The sequence below is a fragment of the Manis pentadactyla genome, chromosome 8 (assembly GCF_030020395.1).
Source record: "Manis pentadactyla isolate mManPen7 chromosome 8, mManPen7.hap1, whole genome shotgun sequence".
NCBI lineage: Eukaryota > Metazoa > Chordata > Mammalia > Pholidota > Manidae > Manis > Manis pentadactyla.
In genome coordinates this window covers 74,690,946-74,711,602 of record NC_080026.1, presented here as the reverse complement: position 1 = coordinate 74,711,602, position 20,657 = coordinate 74,690,946, and the positions used below count along the sequence as shown (strand labels likewise).

General features: G+C 37.8%; 2 protein-coding genes across 4 annotated transcripts in view; one reads left to right on the top strand and one right to left on the bottom strand.

The window, feature by feature from the left end:
• Positions 1 to 20,657, bottom strand: part of PRKG1 (protein kinase cGMP-dependent 1) — a 1,239,474-nt gene that overhangs the window by 543,480 nt on the left and 675,337 nt on the right. The gene's annotated exons all lie outside the window — the stretch shown is intronic.
• Positions 3,179 to 7,034, top strand: CSTF2T (cleavage stimulation factor subunit 2 tau variant). 2 transcript variants are annotated; one of them, XM_057505874.1, is made up of 2 exons: positions 3,179 to 5,017; positions 5,063 to 7,034. In XM_057505874.1, exons 1-2 carry the CDS (start codon positions 3,289 to 3,291, stop codon positions 5,257 to 5,259), a joined length of 1,926 nt encoding a protein of 641 aa, XP_057361857.1. In that variant the 5' UTR covers positions 3,179 to 3,288; the 3' UTR covers positions 5,260 to 7,034. The 2 variants fall into 2 exon arrangements, with proteins under 2 accessions (XP_057361857.1, XP_036779908.2); XM_036924013.2 differs by having other exon boundaries at positions 3,181 to 7,034.

Below are 20,657 nucleotides of genomic sequence, written 5' to 3'. Positions count from 1 at the left end.
TAGAAGTGGAATTCCTGGGTCAAATGGTATTTCTATTTTGAGCATTTTGAGGAACCTCCATACTGCTATTATAGTTGATATTTTGATATATTCAAAGAGAAAGACAAATACCATATGATTTCATTTATATGTGGGATCTAAAAAATCAACCTAACAGAAATAGACTCATAAATACAGAACGGTGGCTGCCACAGGGGAGGAGGAGTCGGGGATGGGTGAAATAGATGAAGAGGGAAAAACAGTTAGTGAGAGTGTTTGGTATCTTGATCTGGGTGATGGTTACATGAGTGTATACACATATCAAAAAACAAGAAAAACAAAAAACTGACCCCTGAGTATGCAAGATGCCATGTACATTTTTCTTCAGAGTATATGTCATGCTATAAGATGCCTAAAATTTAAACGTCATTGCGACAAAGAAAGAAGTACAGAATGGAAGTTCTTCCAAGGCAGAACTATGAAAATTATGTATTGTATCTAGGAAATACACATAAGTTTCTAACCATGCTTGGTAATTCTGAGCCACTTTCTTCTAGTTTGGAATAGGTGACTGAAGAGAACATGGGAGACACATGACAAAATACTTACTCTTACAGTCATGGCTTCTGCCTCCTTATTCATTCCCAGAGCTCCTCACCTAATCTCTTCACCCATCCTTTCAGTCTAGGGTATCTTCAGTGTGGGACCAACACCTACTAGCTGTATTAGATCAGCATTAAAATAATAGATTTTTTTCTAGACAACCCATCTCTTACACCTTTTAAAAGAGTGTACTAAATTTAGTTTGGCCTGATACAAATGAAAATAAGAACAAAAACATTTCAAGCCCCATTGTTTTGATCAATGATTCTTAAAGTGGGGGTCCCAAGAGCAGCACACATCACCTGAGAACTTGTTAGAAATGCAAATTCTCTTGTGCTACCCCAGAAACACTGAAAAAGAACTGGGCAGGGAAGGAGGTGAGGCCCAGCAATCTGACTTAACAGGCCATGGCTCCAGGTGGTTCTGATATGAGTGAGGACCACTGGTTTAGACAATACCAGCAGCAGCAGTAAAGCAGCTCTCACTGTCAGATAAGGTGTGCAACCTTTTACGAACTTTATAATTTATTCTAATAGACTTTTACCATCCCTATGATTATGACATTTAATTCACACACAGTCACACACATCATCTATGTCTAAGTTGTCCTTCATAGAATGTGTGTAAAAAAAGCCATGGCTTCTCTCTGCAAAGAGATTGTATGAAAAGGAAACAAATGGATTTGTTTTTAATTTTCTGAAATGATACCATCAACAACTCCTCCCCACCCCCAGTAAAAGACCTGGGGGAAAAAAAACCATTACTAGCAAAAGGCTAGCTGTTTCTTTGACTAGCAGAAAGAATTTAAGAGATATAAATACACTCTTATCACTTGCGGATATAAGTCATCATTGTCTTGAGTGAACAAAAATGTCCAAGCATATTTTAAAGAACTATTAAAACACTTAAAGATAAATGGATGCTTTGCCTTATTTGTAGCTAAACCCTCATACTCATTTCAGATCTTTCATCAGACTGTAATACCCAAGATACATAAGACAACTTTTGATGAGAAAAAGTTGCAAAATCCCTTCAAAATGCAAATGAGAAGGAGTTGCATAATCCCCTCACAAGGCCTATGTAGAATAAAATGATTCTCTGCTTAGGAGTTTTAGGACTTAGGCTCTGGAGCAGTGCAGTCCATATACAAGGCAATCCATATGTGTAATCTTAATTTTTCCAACCTACCACATTAAAAAAAGCAAAATGAAATGTGTGATATGTTAAAAATATATTTTGTTTGATCTAATATATTACAAATAACGTTTCAACATATAAACAATATAAAATGAGGTATTTTTACTATTTTAATACTTAGTTTTCAAAATCCTGCATGTATTTTAGACGAAGAGCACATCTCAATTCAAATGCTGAATTCTAACTGGAAGCACTTGGTTTTTATCTAGGTTTAATAAAATTCATCACTGCCAAAGCAGATTAATCCCATACCCAACTAAAGAGTTTTCCAATAGCCTAACTGATTATCAGTTTTCATATTTAAATAAATAAAATAAAATCGAAAGTAGAATTTCTGTCACACTAGCCACATGTGAAGCACTCACTCTCAGCTACAAGCGGCTCGCGGCGATCCTATGGGGTAGCGCACGGCTGGAGCTATGACACCCCAACCTGGGTGAGAATTCAGGCTTTTGCTCATACTGGCTGCCTAACAAACCACCTGGCGCGCTCCAGGCTTCAGCGATATCACCTGTTAAGTAGGGGAAGCAAACCCACATTCCAGATGTTTCAACTTCTGCCGACAAAGCCAGTAGTAAAATAGAAACTGCATTGTGCTTTTCCCTTGGGAGTAGAGGTGAAGTCATTAATCAGAACCAAAGTAAAAACCTACAATGTAAGAATTATTGAATAAATTTAATTCATACTCTGCAGCCATAAAATGCGAGTTATTATTAGTTACTAATTTTAATATTTGTTAATACAATTAAGGGGGAAAAAGTACTATTATGAATAGCTACGCTGTTGCCTGCGCGCACAAACTGGGAGAACCACCTATCGCCGGCGGTTCTCGGAGGCACCGGGTGAGGGTGGGGCTGGAGCTGAACGCGAGTTCTTTTATCTCTGGCAGTTATTTTCCAAAACTGTTTTTCTAAAACGCAGCTATTACTTTTCTATATTAAGGAGAAAATCCCAAATTTGCCTTGAAACGAGGTCACTTTTCCCTCACAGTCTAAAATGTGACCTTAAACACACAATACTGAGAAACTGCTTTATAAACGCAGCTGTATCAGAACGACGAACACGTCGCCTCCACCAGCTCTCGGTTGGCGGCTTCCCGCCGAGCGAACGGAAGCGAAACCGCGGTTGGCGTCAAGGGAAGCAGTGTCTCCCGGTTGCCGGGGTGAAGTCTAGGCGGCCATCTTTACTGTGGTGAACCCGAGCCAAGCTTTTCCTGGAGTGGGAGGTGACGCGCCCTGAAAAAACTCTAGATTAACAGACGAGAAAGGAGCCACGTATCTCGGTAATACGTAGCTGAGAGAACGTCGAAGGACCCAGGCAGAAAGCACTGGCTACCCTACTTAGTAAAACAGAGAGGAGACGTGCCGGCGGGGAAGCAGAACGATTCAAGCCGACTTGTGAGGTTTCTGCCCGGATCTGAAAGCCGCTTCCGTTGCTCGGCGGAAGTGTGGGTCGCAAGAAGACGACTCTTGGAGGAATCCGCCTTCTGCCGTGTGCTCAAACGGAATCATGTCGAGTTTGGCGGTGAGAGACCCGGCAATGGATCGATCACTGCGTTCCGTGTTCGTGGGAAACATTCCGTATGAAGCAACTGAGGAGCAGTTAAAGGACATTTTCTCGGAGGTTGGTTCTGTTGTTAGTTTCCGGCTGGTGTACGATAGAGAAACAGGAAAACCCAAGGGTTACGGCTTCTGTGAGTACCAAGACCAGGAGACCGCGCTTAGTGCCATGCGGAACCTTAACGGGCGGGAGTTCAGCGGGAGAGCGCTGCGGGTGGACAATGCAGCTAGTGAAAAGAACAAGGAGGAGTTAAAGAGCCTAGGGCCTGCAGCGCCCATCATTGACTCGCCCTATGGGGACCCCATCGATCCGGAAGATGCGCCTGAATCAATTACCAGAGCAGTTGCTAGTCTACCCCCAGAGCAGATGTTTGAACTGATGAAGCAGATGAAACTTTGTGTACAAAACAGTCACCAGGAAGCGAGAAACATGTTACTTCAAAATCCACAACTGGCATATGCGCTGTTGCAGGCGCAAGTAGTGATGAGAATAATGGATCCTGAGATTGCTCTGAAAATTTTGCATCGCAAGGTGCATGTCACACCACTGATCCCAGGCAAATCTCAGCCTGTCTCTGGCCCTGGCCCTGGCCCTGGGCTCTGCCCAGGACCTAATGTTCTGTTGAACCAACAGAATCCTCCAGCCCCTCAGCCTCAGCATTTGGCCAGAAGACCTGTGAAAGACATTCCTCCTCTGATGCAGACCCCTATTCAGGGTGGAATTCCAGCCCCCGGGCCAATGGCAGCTGCAGTTCCTGGACCTGGTCCTGGTTCCTTAGCTCCTGGTGGAGCAATGCCACCCCAAGTTGGAATGCCAGGGGTTGGTCCAGTGCCTTTAGAGCGGGGCCAGGTGCAGATGTCAGATCCGAGAGCTCCTATACCTCGTGGACCCATGACTGCTGGTGGCCTACCTCCTCGAGGACTGTTAGGAGATGCTCCAAATGACCCACGTGGAGGGACTTTGCTTTCAGTCACTGGAGAAGTAGAACCTAGAGGCTATCTTGGCCCACCTCATCAGGGTCCCCCCATGCATCATGCCTCTGGTCACGATAGCCGTGGACCTTCCTCACATGAGATGAGGGGAGGGCCATTAGGAGATCCCAGACTGCTCATTGGAGAACCCAGAGGACCCATGATAGATCAAAGGGGTCTTCCTATGGATGGCAGAGGTAGTAGAGATTCTCGGGGGATGGAGACTCGAGCCATGGAAACTGAAGTCTTAGAGACACGAGTCATGGAGAGAAGAGGAATGGAAACCTGTGCAATGGAAACCAGAGGGATGGAGGCAAGAGGCATGGATGCACGAGGAATGGAGATAAGGGGCCCTGGCCCCAGTTCGAGAGGCCCTATGACTGGTGGAATCCAGGGTCCTGGTCCCCTTAGTATGGGGGCAGGTGGTCCTCAAGGACCCAGACAGGTCCCAAGCATTTCAGGGGTGGGAAATCCTGGAGCTAGCATGCAGGGGGCAGGCATACAAGGAGCAGGCATGCAGGGGGCAGGCATACAAGGAGCAGGCATGCAGGGGGCAGGCATACAAGGAGCAGGGATGCAGGGGGCAGGCATACAAGGAGCAGGCATGCAGGGAGCAGGCTTACAAGGGACAGGCATGCAGGGAGCAGGCATACAAGGAGCAGGCATACAGGGGGCAGGCATACAAGGAGCAGGCTTGCAGGGGGCAGGTATACAAGGAGTGAGCATGCAAGGGGTGGGCATGCAAGGGGCAGCCAAGCAAGGTGGAGGCCAGCCTAGTAGTTTTAGTCCTGGGCAGAGCCAAGTAACTCCACAGGATCAAGAAAAGGCAGCTTTGATCATGCAGGTTCTTCAACTGACCGCAGATCAGATTGCCATGCTGCCTCCTGAGCAAAGGCAGAGTATCCTGATTTTAAAGGAACAAATTCAGAAATCTACTGGAGCTTCTTGAAAGGTTTTAGGAAATGTTTGGCAGTAGTCCCAGAAAATTTTTCTGTAGCCTGAAGAATAGGTGCAAAAGGCTGACTTCTGCATCCCCACAATTAAGTGGTTAGGGTTTCCTTCCTAGAAAGTAATCTCATTTTTTTTTCTTTCTCTTTGTTTTACTTTTTATTTTTAATTGGGGGGTGGGAGGAGGGAATGGTGGGTCTGTTCACTTTAATTCACTGTAAATACACACAAAAAACTGAACAAGATTAGATTATACCAAATAAGATTACAAAGAATTTGCAGCAATATTAAAAGTGTCTACAATATGTTAACTACATTTTTTAAATACTGAGTAAAATGATACCACTTGAATCAAACTCCTTGAAGAATTAAATATGATTAGTCAAAATGGTAATATGCAAGATAGTTTAAGGTTTTTGGTTGTACAAGAAAGAAGTTGACATCAAAATTATAAGATATTTTTTGTAAGCCATTTAAAATTCAGAATCCTATATTTAGGCAGTGGAGTCCTGTATTAGGTTAAGCATTGTTTTAGTGTTTTGGAATTACTTTGAAATGTTAAAACTAATAGTATAAGTCTCAACGAGGTTTTCTTCTAAAGGTATGCTACCTGAAAAATCAAGGAATGCATCTGGTGTGATGATGGTGTTTCATTTGTCCCATCCTTGAGAGACCAGAAATATTCTGGCCTGGCCCTCGGGCATGGTGATTTTGCTGGGACGGTTCTATGATCAATCAGGTTACTTAAGTTGGCTCTGAGAAGATTCAGTATGTACCTTGCTATTTCTCAATAGTCTTTAACTTCTGAATCTGAATCTGACTAATTCTCTAAACATCCTTCTGAAAAGTCAGTGTTAGGGACCTGTTGATCTGGAAGAATTATACACAGCATTGGGCTTTGCATAAATAGTGGTGGCTTCTTGTAGTAAAGCTCTCAGTTTCCTGGTAACTAGCTTCCATGCACAGATGGTATCCATCTGACTAACTAGAATCAGTAGTTAAAAATCTTAGTCTCAGCAACATTTATGTCTTTTAGATTTCTTATTTTAAAGTCTATTTGTCTATCACCATCTTACCAGAATTGAGGCCCAGGAAGGTAGAGAGATTCTTGTGGTCTGAATTCTCTGCTCAGTTTGTTATTCACATTACTTTTTCCAAGTAATAAAGCCATTTAGTCCCAATGGATGTTTAAAAATCAGTTGGAAGGAGGGGCTTCTCAACATTTCCTTTAGAGATGCTACTACATTTATTTTTAAGCATTAAGGATGTGGACACAAAAAGTTGTATCATAGACCAAGCAGTAATTAGCAGAGGCATAAACACCAAAATCACCAATGGTCTTACTCTGGAGAGGGAAAACCAATATCTAGACAGAGGAAAATATGCCATTTAATACAAGGAGGAAGCTGAGACTTTGAATTATTTTCCACTTGCAAAGTTATTGCATCTTAAATGGGTAATACACTCTCTTTACAAAGTATGCTGTTGTATCCTACTCTCTGCTTTATTGTTATTCATACTATTAACTTGCCATGTTTTCAGTTTGCTTATTTTATATTGGAGAAGATAACTGTCCTTTCTTTACATGTGTAATAGTTCTGGTTAATACTAATGCATAGAAATGGCTTGATCACTTTGAAATTACAGTTATTTTATTCCAAAGCTTTCACTGAAGGACTCTAACTGAAAACTGTTAAGTGTTATGCTCTTTGTTGTAGTAAAATCTCTACATTGTCTAACGCAGGCTGAATAAAAATAATGTACAATTAAGGCTGACTTTAGTATGTGATGTTTATTTTTAATGAATGAATTATTCAAAAGTTACCTATTCTCAAGAGGTCCATGTCCCTGAATAGTTTTTTTCTTTCAAATGAAAAAGGCAAAACTCAAGAAATTTCAGGATGTATGGAAGTCCCATCTTACATTCATTGTATAACTCCCCAACTGAAAGAACTCTGAAGACATGGCATTCTATGATTGGTATCCACAGTAGCACATCCTGGTAGGCACTCAAATATTAGGCTTCCTTTTGTTTATGTTCCCCCCACCCCTGAGAACTCATCCTGTATTTCAGGAATAACTTACTGGTATCTTCATCACCAACAGCACTTGTTATATTGCAACGCACGATTTTACTTTTACTCTCTACCCCCTGACTACCACTTTTAATAGGCCAGCAACTCTATAAACATGGACTGTCTTACTCATTTCTGCATTGATTATAGCAAAAATCCCAGGTGAGAAGGACAAAACATTCTATCAGAGTCTAGGGAAAAAAATTCCCATTAAGAGCATATAAACTCCCCAAAAGGGTTCCACACAGAACAAATGAGTTATACAACTACTGGCATTAGACAATAAAGAAATAACAGAAGGGATCTTCTAATGTTTCTGGTAAAACATTAGAAAACAGGTTCTCACTTCCAGTTCACTGATTGGTCCAGCATTGATGTATAGAACCTTAACTTCATTTGATAGTGAAGTATATAAACAGTATTTGCTATGATAATCTTGTTTTAATACATAATCATTTATTACAACTCATGGCATCCTACCTTTTCCCATGTGTATATATATATAGACAGACTACAAGTGAAATCACAAATTCATACTGGTTGAAGCCAGGTGAAACATGCAAATGCCTCCTTAGGGCTTACTTCTTTTGGGCAGTGCATGATTCTTGGATGTATGAAATGACCAAATTTAATCAGTGCTTGCCCATCAGCCCTTCTCCTGTTATATTACTGATCATTAATATCAAAATGTGTTTAAATGTCTGCTGATGTCCTAAGACTTATTTTGGAGTATTTGATAAAGATACAAGCCGATATGAATCTCTGGTGAAGGTAGACTAATCCAAGTGAGACCATGTATAACTTTTCAACTATACTTTTCAGAATTCTAATAGTAGAAAAGCATTAAAAAAGAAAGAACCTTAATATAATCTCAGCTTGCAAAGTATGCTTTTCCATGCTGTGATGGCACATTAAGCACAAAGATATGTGTGTCTGTCCTTTCTCTTCGGTCTAATGAGGTCTGGGGATAATTATGTGCAACAACCTACTATGGCAGAGAAACTGAATTATCAGATTTTACAGTCTTACAAAAGAATGTCAGCCCCTCACTGCTTCATATTGTCAACTCATCTCTAGATAGACAGGCTTCTGGTTGGAGCTTGTTTATCTCATCTTGTCATGAATGCTCTGTAGTCAAGAACTGATTCATTTTAAGGAAATATTTAAAATAATAAACATGCTAATATTAAATATTAGTAGTATAATTGGTATGTAATATGCTATTATATTTCATATATATGTATATTTCAGATCTTAGCCAGACCTTTTAAAATTTCCATCTGTTTTTATGCACCTTGAAACCAAAATTTACTCCTTTGGTTGCAAATTTAGCTTCACAGATATTCATACTACAAATACTATTCTCATGAGATGTTAACTAGCATGTTTCTTCGTGGTATTTTTCCATCACAGTATAAATTTATGTCAGTAAAGAGCATGTATTGTATCCAAAGTGATACTTGGGTAGCGTTATCACAAATAACAAGCCCAATAACTCACTAAATACTGTATTTAACTAGAAAAAGAACTGAGATGTTCTAGTTAATGACAACTCTCCATAACCAGGAGTTGATTTAGATCCCAGAAGCAGGTAACTAAGTATCAAGGAATTAGAAAAGAATAGAATACACAACATTCTAAACCATAATTGCCTTTGTATGATTCAGTATGTATAAAAACTGTAGACATTTGAACCAATCTCATGTGTGGCAAAATTCGGTCATTTACAAATAACTTAATCTGCCTGATTACTTATTTGTTGTCTATCACAAAAGCAGAAGGGATCATCTCTTGGGCATCAAGAAATGAAACCATCGGTTACCCACAAATTATTTTGTTTTCTAATTAGCCATTTTAATCAGAATTCTGGCTTCTTACATTATTAATATTCTTCAATAATTCTACTGCAAAAGTTTGTGAACCTCACCTTCCTTCTGGAGTGAACAAGAACTAAACTGGACCTATTTAGAAATCTATATATTTATCCCTCAACATTCTACAGGAAAAGATAATCTGCTATAACTCAGTCCTCTATTTTATCTTAATTTAATAATATTGGAAGCATGAGCCACATTAAAATTTGTGTATTTGAGTTAATGTGGTAGAAAGGCCTAGAGCTTTCTTCATACATTAACATTCATAAAATAATATTCCATGTCCCAAATAATCATCTTGTTCACATGTTAAATACTATAGCAGCATAAATAAGGGATATAAAACATGGCCAGATATCTGCCTGATTTTATGAGGGTAAACACAACCATTGCCTATCAATAGGATATATTTCCTATCTCACGTATGTCTGTACCAAAATGATACTCACCTTTTTACACTTGTCGGTCATCAGAGAAAAATATCCTCATCTATTTTAAGAAACAGAAATCACATTGTTGAAATCTCTAGAATCACATACCTCCCTACCTCTGCTGTCAGTTCTGTCAAAGTTTTGTCCCTTTAAAGCTTTAAATGTCTTTGGACAGCGGCCCCCAAATCTGTGGTTTGTGGGTCAACTGAAGTTTTGTTTGATTATCCCAAGATTCTCAGAAATTTTGAATTTGAGTTCATTAGGTATAACATATGTTCTCCAATTTTGCCACAAAATTTTTATTTATGGTCTTACACTAGGTTTGATTCACACAATTACTTGTCAATCTTGTAATACTTTCTGTTTACAACTCCTGCCTTTACTCTAAAAACACAGCTATTAGATTCAATTAAATTTTGAGTGCCTAATTTGACAAATGTGAACTAGAATAATGATTGAGCACCTGGTTCAGCAAGTATATTTCTGCAAAATCAGCCAACCATACAAAAACCCAGAACAAAGAACAAAAAGGTGAGGTGTGTTTTTTATATATAGCTTTTCGTCAGGTATACTGAGCAAAGTAATGTCTGGGAATGCTAATCCAATAGGTACGTTTCTCCAACAAATCTTTTGCACTTTTAATAAATATTAGGCCAAAATAGCAACATCTTTTTCAATTCAAAGATATATTTATAAAGTGAGAATTACATATCATATATGTAAGTAATATTAAATGCTACCAGCTCTGGAAAAGACATATGTATAGTGTACATAATAAAACAGAGTTCTTTAATTTCTTGACTATTAACAACTAGTTTTCAAAAAACGATCCACTACGTAATTTCCATATAGTAGCTACAACGATTAAAAAAACAACAGAACACCTTAATCAGATCATATCATTCCTTTGTTTAAAACCCTCTCAAGGCTCACATTGTTCTTAGAATAAAATCCCAAATACTTACAACATCCTATAAAGCCCTAAGTAATTTGGTTCTTCCCTATGCCAATCTCAAATCCGTCATTAGCTCACTGACTCACTACTCCAGCTACTTGGGGTACACCTTTATGTCCTTAAATCTGCCAAACTCATTTTCATCTCTGAGCTTTGAATGTAGCAGTGTCCCTTGCTCTTACCCCACTCTTTCCCCAGGACTTTGAATAATTAGGTGATCCTACTTATTTAGGCTTCAATTTATGTATCACAAACTCAGAGAAGCTTTTCCTGAACACCCCATTTAAAATGGTCTCCCCATTCTCTCTCATCTCTGCTTTCAAATAGTGACTCTCTTACCTGAGTACCACTTAATATGAATCCATGCTTTCCAATCCTTTTGGAAAGCATACTTTCAAATACACAAGGGAAGCTTGAGGATTGCCATTAGTGAGTTACTCTTTATTATGCCCATGTTACGTTTACGATGTGCTTGTTCCCAAACACATTAATGTTAGTTGTACTATTGCTGTTATTTATAGGCACACTTTAGAGATATAGCCAGTTCAGTCCCAGACCATTGCAATAAAACAAATATTTCAATAGAGTCAAATGAATTTTTTGGCTTCCCAGTGCATATACAAGTTACACTGATACTATACTGCAGCATATTAAGTGTGCAATAGCATTATGTCTAAAAACAACCCAAAGTATATATATCAATTAAAAATACTTTTTATTGTTGTTAAAATGCTATTTATCACCTGAGCTTTTGGTGAGTTATAATCACTATAACAGATCACCATAATAAATATAATAAAAAAGAAAAAGTTTGAAATACTGTGAGAATTACCAAAATGTGACAGAGACAAAAAGTGAGCAAATGCTGTTGGAAAAATGGTGCCAACAGACTTGCTTGGTGTAGGATTGCCACAAACCTTAAACTTGTAAAAAAAAGAAAAAAAAAACCAACCAATATCTGCAAAACACATTAAAGCAAGCCCAATAAAATGACATACGCCTGTATGGGTACAGATAAAAGCATAGATGGAGGTATATAGGTATATATAGAGAGATAGAGATATGTATATGTGTATATATGGAACATGATTGCAAAGAACAAAAGATTATTACTCTGAAAACTATTCTGAATATATATTCATCATGAATATATCTTCATCATGTCAACTGTGCTTTTTCATAAACCAGCTTATATTCTTAGTACTAATTTTTGTGATATGTATATAGACAGACACAGATATATTATTAACAGGGTGAAAAAAGGTTATTTCTACAAAAACACTGAATGCTTTGAAAAGACCTATAAAGGTTAAGTGTATAAAAAGGGATTGTTACTAGATTTTGTGGGGGCAAGATAATAAAAAATAAATACTTAAAAAAATCTTTAATATCTAGAATTAGGTACTCAGATTAATTCATAAATTGTCTAAATCTTTATTCCACTTTAAAGGAAGTTTGAAACTAGTAATCACGCACAAAGCATTATGCCAAAACTTTCAAGTTTCTTGCACAAATTTTTCAGGTAATGGAGGAAAAAAAAATCCTTGAGGAAATTTACTCTGAAATTTGGTACTACCAGGGTTATTTCCCTTCTATCTGTAACTGGGATTACCCAGAAAAGATACCAACATGCCCCCATTCTAGTCCTCCTAGTTTCCCTACTACATGATGTTTGTTCTATGTTCAGGAAAACTGAATATGCTTTAAACTCTTGTTAATTAAAATGTGGTCTTTGAAAGCCTGTTAGAAATGCAGAATCTGAGGCCCCACCCCAGACTTGCTGAATCAGAATCTGCATTTTAATAAGATCTCCAGGTGATTAAAGTTCAAATAAAAATTTGGGAAGCACTGCTTAAAAACTAATCCTGAAAGAAATAAATAAAAAACTTAAAAAAAGCACCTTAACAATATTATGACAAAAAGAAGGGATTTTTAATTTACCTGCCTGGCTGTCCCTCCATTGGCACAGCAGACCAGGAACTGACAAAAGTCACTACTGAGATCAGGTAAATAAAGGAGACATTTCCAATAAATGCTTCATTTCCCTGGGACATATACCTAGGAGTGGAATTGCTATATCATATGATAACTCTGTTAACCTTTAAAGGAACTGTCAGACTGTTTTCCAGACTGCACCATTTTATATTCTCTCCTGTAACAACTCAGCATTCTGGTTTCTCTACATCTTTGTCAACACTTGTTAATTTTTTTTCATTATAACCTGCAAATATATATGAATTGGTAGTTTTGCTTTGCAAAAAACAAGCAAACAAAAATCCTCTTCCTTCACAGGTAATTTAGTTGTAGAAAGTTAATAAAGAGAAACCCCACTGACATGGTGTAGGTAAACCAGCAGGGGGACGGTTCAAGTTCCGCTACTCCTTGTCAATTTCAGACCACACTGCAAGGGAAAGAGGACCTGGCCGGTACCTAACTACTGCGCCACCACTTTACCACCCAGCAGGAGGAAGGAAGGTTTCCACTGCCCCTACAACAGCCCAGCCAATGAGAAGCCACAAGACTTGGAACTCCCAGTTTACTTCAATGGCCTTTTCCTCTATAACAGCTACGTATTTAAATATTTCTATGCACCAAATAGATAGGAACCATATAACAAAAGCAAATAAAAATAGCTACCTACCATTTGTTCTGTTAATTTATTTTCAGTATAGTTACTGGAAATGATCACATTTCTCTGCTGCAATTTATGCCTTTAAATTTTGTCTTTGAACTTGACCATAATTAAGGGTATAAATTAACCAAATCAACATTTGCAAATTAAGTAAATTAGGATATTCCCCCCATTAAAGTTTATTTTGGCTATAACTTATTCAACTCAAAACATTTCTAGTACACAGAAGTTTAAATTCAAATCAAGTTTTGTCAAGTGATGACATCAAAGCATCACTCTGAGTCTCTGAAGATGACCTTGGAACATGTGAATTTCTCATCTTCATACGTGTTCAGATTACTTGTGTTCCAGTCCTAATTTGGGGATTTGTTTGCCTAGGGGAAACAAAGCTTGCTTAATTAGAATGTTTTGTGGCTTAGAAGTGAGATGATTTGTAGAATCTTTGGTTGGTGGGGATTTTGTTGTTATCGTTTTCAGATAAACACTGTTAGCAGCTTTCCCCCTCTCTACTCAGTGCCTCTTCCAGGACATGCAAACTAGTTAAGCCTTGGGCAATACTAACCTCAGTTTAAAATGACCCAAAGCCATTCCTCTTGAAGAATGAGATCTGGATTATCTTGGGTAGAGGAGAAAAGAGGCTTTTCTGCATCTCTTGTGCATTCCCCCTTTCACCCAGCATTATTCACAAGGAGCAGGAAGACTGACAAGCTGGTCACTGAGACAGCCAGACCAGCCAAGGAAGGATTGTGAAACGGATGTCCTGTGAGGGGAAACACTGCAGTAAAAAAGTGTCTATCAAGAACTTCCCAAATGCCAGGAGCTTGACAGATGTCACCTCTAATTGGACTAGAATCTGGAGGTAGTGGGAAGAAACATGCTTAGAAAAGTTAACTAGTTTGCCATGAGTCACATAGCTTATAGGAAACAGAGACCACTGAATCTAAGTTGGTCTGACTCTCACGTGCTGACTCTCTCCGTTACATCTTTCTGCTTTAAGCAGGAGATAGTGAGAAGGCAGAAGGGTTTTCACAATGGGATCTGAATGTGGAGGAACATCCATTTCCACTAAGTGAGGAAATTTATTACAAGTGTAGAAGAGGGGAATTTTAGGGAACAATCAAAGATTTATGAAATCAGTCTTTTGACCTTATGTTTTTTTTCCTTCCAAGAACTAAGTACTAAACCTGGGCTTTGTTAGAATAGATGAAAAACAAAACTGAGAATGTAAGCATATTTATATGGAATGACAATAACTTATCAAAAATATGTAAAACTATTTTCTTCTGGATAGTTCTAGTCAGTATCTAATTTAAACAATCTTAAGATCTATTTTCCCTGTGACTTTTTTTTGAACATCTTTATTAACATGTATAATTTACATACCAAAAAATTTACCCATTTAAAGCATACAGTGAATGAATTTTAGTATAGTCATGGCGTTGTGCAGCCATTACAACATCCTATGTTTAGAACATAAAAAAATTTCATCACCACAAAAGAAACCCGGTTCTCACTGGCATTCACTCCTAATCTCACTCCTCACTCAAATGTAGGCAACCAGTGATATGTTTTCTGTCTCTACAAATATTCTGAATAATCTATATAAATTATGGAAATATACACCATATAGTCTTTTGTGACTAGCTTTGTTCAGTCAGCATGTTTTCAAGAGCCATCCACGTTGTATCAATTATCTGTACTTCATTCCTTTCTATGGCTGAACAATATTCCAATGTATGGATATATCACTTTCGTTTATTTGTTCACTGGTTGATGAATATTTGTGTTGTTTCTACATTTTTGCTCTAAAGAGTGCTGCTATGAACATTTCTGTGCATTTGTGGGTGCCCATTTGTTTCATTTCCCTGGGACATATACCTAGGAGTGGAATTGCTACATTGTATGATAACTCTGTTAACCTTTAAAGGAACTGTCAGACTGTTTTCCAGAGTGACTGCACCATTTTATAGTCTCACCAGTAACGAATCAGCATTCTGGTTTCTCTACATCTTTGTCAACACTTGTTAATTTATTTTTCATTATAACCATGCCAATGTGTATGAAGTGGTAGTTTTGCTTTGCATTTCCTTGATGTCCAAGGATGTTCAGCATCTTTTCATGTAGTTACTGTCTATTCTTTGGAGGTATGTCTGTTCCCCATAATATATTTACTGTTAAGTAAGATAAAATGTGTTATGATTTCAGCATTTCTATTTTAGGTAAGCAGATAATCAAATGACATAGTCCTTAAAACATGAAAGAAATTCTTTTGTGATTTAAGAACTGACCTGTAAAAGGAGTCAAATTGCAATGACAGAAGTAAGAGTTTTCCATGATATTCTTATACCCTTTTGGAAAACCTAAGAAATAATTTTCAGGGTTTATACATCTTGATAGGGTTCAGGACACACTACCCCAAAATATGGCACCTTGACATATGGAATATTTTAAGCTGAAGGAGTCTGGAAAATATGTCAAAAACAAGAAGTTTACTCTGATCTTTCCCATATCCTTCTCTCCAGAAACAGGTCATAAAACCCCCTCATGAGAGGTGCTTCTCTATGTCCTGGGCAAAGGAACCAAAGATAAAGAAAGGGATGCCTGGAAAAATCTAACAATAGGCCTTGCTGAATATCCCCCAGTTCACTACACTTAATTCATCTGATCACTGACCTACCATATTTGTACATGATTTCTCACTCTCCATCAAACCTACCATAAAAACACTCAGATCTGTTTCTTTGGGTCTTCACTTCCTTATGTAGTCTCTTGCAGCATGTAAATTCATCTTAAATAAACTGGTTTTCTCCTGTTAATCTATCTTTGTCAGCTTAAGTTTTAGACCCAGCCAGGGACCCTAAGAGGGCTGAGGGAAACTGTCCTTCCCTAGACTGTGAAGACATGAGTCAAATCTGAAGGAAATGGAGAGTCCTTTTCTAGGGAGGGAATACAGTGTTGTAAAAAACAACTTGGTCTCTGCCTGTGTTTGAATTCTGGCTCTAACAATATTATCTGTGTGACCCATTTCTATGCCTCACTTCCAAAATCTGTCCACTTAACTAACTACCACCTAGAGTAGTTGACAGGAATATTTGATAATACACTTTGCACCATGCCTACTTATAGTAATCTTTTGATATGTGATACATAGTAGATATTGATATTATTCCATAAAAAAACAGAACTTCAGACACTGAAGCCATACAGCTAAGTGAAAACATGAGTCAGCTCTGTTTATTGCTCTGTATCTTCTGAAAGAAAGGCAGGCATGAAGGATGGAAGGAATCAGCTTATAAGGCCCTCTGCCTCAGGAGAGGACAGGAAGAACCAAGAAAAGTCAATTCCAGAGAAGGAGGCATTTTAAACTAGTTTGGATGTTAAACTAGTCTGTTTAAAGACTGTAAGATCCAGGCAGGGAAAGAAAAATGTCACCTTTCTCCTTTACTACTTCCCCTATATTCCCTTATGTAGTAAAGCTGCATTTTGTACAAAAATAAATCTAATACAAAGTTTACAATGGTGAAGACAATCTTATGTTAAAAAACCCTCTCAGAGCTACTGTTTGACCCAAGAGCTTTCAAGCTCCTGAAATCTTGTTTTAGACAAACCAATAGAAATGGTATCAGGGTTTTATCTAGCTTGAGCTTTTACAGCTTATATCATTCTATTTCCTTTAGCTTTATCCAGTACAATAGAGTATGATTTTCAAAACTGTGTTTCCCTTTACCTAAAACAAACTTCAAAACCCAATAAAAAAGTTTGAGGAAATATTTGTGCTATTTGTAATAATGTTATAGGTAGGGTACATGTATTTTAAATGTTTGCTTTATGAATAAAGTGTTCAAGTACAACTCAGGTCTTTTTCATGTGAATGCCCAAAATGTAATCTGTTTCTCAGATGAAATATAAAATTTGCATGTAATCTACTTGCTTTGGTCTGAAGCCTTCCCAGAAACTCCCTATTAATGGATTTCCTTGCCAGTTGCTTGAAAGGAGCCTCAGAACGTCAAGAAAAGGTTGTGAAGCTAGGTGTTGCCCTTTATACTTGCTAATTATTATTTTTGAGCTAAGCTTTGAGACCATGCTGAGAAAGCAAGACCTCTTTTTCCCTTAATCCACTCAACTCTTCATTTTCTAATTAATCTTATCAAACTGTTAGGGCTAAATATGCCAACAGTGAGAACAAAAAAAACCTCTCCCTGATCTTTAATCTTTTCTTCTTTCTCCCTTACTCAACTCACAAGGAAGACCATAATATTTACCCAGACCTTTTGCTGCAAGGTTAAAAAAAATTAAAAAACTCATTAGGGAAGTTGATCATGAAACAGAAATATGAGACTTCCCCTTTCTTACCTATGGTCCTGACCAATTTCCTTTCCTTCCCATTGGAAAAATCAGGGCTTTATTAAAGATGCATGTAACACACACAAATACTGAGGTCATTTTTCTAGGCTGTCCCAAGAGCTAGTACCTCTCTGAGCATAAGTAGATAATGAGATCCTTGGTTCTGCCCCAGTGGCTGGCATTCTTTGGACATTGTGACAATAGTCTAATTACAGCCAGGGTTGAAGATACTGGAGGCAGAAAGAAGCAGAGTTACTGCCATATGAGTCTATGTGGTTGCTTTTTCAGAGTCACTGGTGAGTGTATTTATTAAGATGTAAAATTTTCAGTTCTGTTGTGGCAGACTTTTAAACAGCTGCTCCTAAAAATGCACTATACCTTTCTAAGAAAACAAAAACAAGAAAACCAAGATCTCTACACACTGAGTTTGTAAAGAAGGGACAATTGAATCATACATTTTGCCTCAAGGCACTTGTATTTTAAAATCCAAAACGTGTTCTGAGAAGTATAACCGATAGTAACACCTGCAACTGTGTATCAGAGAAATGAAACATACAAGAATGTTCATAACAATCCCAGGACTCAGATGTCTATCAATAATACACTGGAGTAGTCATACAGTAGGATACTAAATTACAATAGAAATGAAAGAAATACAGTTGACCCTTAACCAACATAGGTTTGAACTGTGGAGATCCATTTATTCCTGGATTTTTTTTCAATAAATATGTTGGATAAAATTTTGGATGTTTGAAACAATTTGCAAAAACTTGTAGGTAAACCACATAGCCTAGAAACATAAAAAAAATTTTAAGATAAAGGTATGGCACACATGCATAAAGCATATGTAGATAGTCTATTTTATCATTTACTACTACAAAATTTTTAGAAAAAGGATAAAACCTAAATGTGATATATTCCCAACAGGGGGTTAAACAATGAGATATTGACAAACAGCCCATGTGGCGAAGTGCATGCCAGGAAGTTTCTCAGGTTGGGAGGGGAAGGAAACTGAGAAGGAATGGGCTGTGCGTATCTGTGCGGAAAAAGTTTTGAGCCAGCCAATAAAATAACAACAAATGTAAAGAAAGCCAAATATGTATATAACATGCTTAGGTGACATCGGGAAAGAAGGAACCCTGTAGAATTCAGCCAATGAGGAATTCACATGCTAAGGAATAAATTGCTTGGTGTAATCTCCCTGAGTGCGCCTGTTCACCAGACACCCAATCTTGCAAGACCATCTTTAAAGCCTCTCTCCGCTATTCTCTTCGTCTGTGTCTTCTTACTGAGTTCAGACCAGTGACGTTATTTCTCACAAAGATCAACAGCAAGTTATTAGCAGTTCAGTTTTCGGGGAACCAAAAATCATTCATGGATTTTCCACTATGCAGGGGGTTGGTGCCCATAACCCTGTATTGTTCAATGGTCAACTGTACAACTACATGCAATGATATGATTCTGAGGAACAAAATGTTGAGCCAAAGAAGCCTGGAATAAAAACTGGTATTATATGATCCCATTTCAAAAATCTGTGGTGTAAGTATCAGGAGAGCATCTGCTTTTGAGGAGAAAGGAAGAGATAATTTTGGGGAGGAGTCCCCTAGCGGGCTTTGAGGGCTTAAAACAGTAGGAGTTACACAGGTATGTTTACTTGGTAGTATTTAATTGAGCTGTACATGTCTGATTTGTATACTTTCAGCATACTTAATTTTAATAAAAATCTTAAAATTGCTTTGAAGCTCATTTATTTCAGGATGATCATTTAATTACATTAGCTTTGGATCAATGCCAGGAGATAAGAACAAAAGAACAGATAACAAAGATTAATGAGACGCCTGCTACTACTTTAAAGTAGGTGTTTTCACATAAATTTCTTCAGTGAACAGTTTCAGACTCATTTGTGACCAAAGAGAACAGCCCAACAGTGTTAGTAGCTAACAACAACTCAAAATGTTTAAATTTAACAAATTTTTAGTAGATGACACAGTTATGAAGAGGAATAGAGGTGGAATCCTCTTCAGAGTAAGACTCATACTGACAGGTTCCTCTTTTCCTTTGCTTCTCCTGATTGCTTTTTTGACCATTCCTTGTTCAGATAAACAGTGGAGGGGAATGTTGAATTAAAATAGATTTTTTTTCTCCTTCTAGTTCATCAGTAACTTTTTGAAACTTTGAATAACATATAATGGCTTAAAGAAGGCTTTACAATGCTCATCAGTTTTAGGCAAAGGGTTGTTTGGTATCTTTGATTTGAACCAATGCTTTCCAGAAGAATGTTCTGCGATGTTGGAAACGATCCTCCGTAATGTGGTTATGACATGCACTAGCCGCATGGGCTACTGAGCACTTGAAATGTGGCTACTGTGACTGAGGAAATGAATTTTTACTTTACTGTAATTTTGACTAACTTAAAGATAAATTCAAATAGCCACATATGCCTAGTTGCTACTCTATTGGACAATCCAAGCCTTGATAACCAGCTGTTCCTACATTCTCTCAAAAGGTTCTTGACACTTTCTGAAATGATGAAGGGATGTTGAAATAACTAAAACCAAGCAAAGACTGACTGGGAAGATTTATAAAAAGACAAAGAAATAAGTGTAGTTTGTGGGCCTGCACCATTACCAGAAATAAATAGATTTCTCTGGAAAACTTGTCAAAGAACTATAGAACTCAAAAAAATAATCAGCAGTATTAAATGAGTCCCAGGAAAAACAACTGTTAATATTTTAAAGGTATCCTGTTAAAAACAAGACAGCAGGCCCCAAGTGGAGTCACTTGATGCTAAATCCCCTGTTACCAAACCAAGACATAATTATAATTTGAACTCTCCCAGAAATGGAGTCTTAAACCCTTAGTACTAGTTAGAAAATGTTCCTGATAGACCCCAACCATCCTCTAAAAGAAAGCAATTTTGTAATAACCAATCTGCTTTTTTTTGCCTAGCATAACTTCCTTGTCCTGCTTACTTCTGCCTATAAAAGTGTCTCTTATTGTACAATTCCTCAGAGCTCCTTTCTATCTGCTAGATGAAGGACTGCCCAGTGTGAATTGATTTTCCTCAAATAAACTCTTGAAGTTTTTA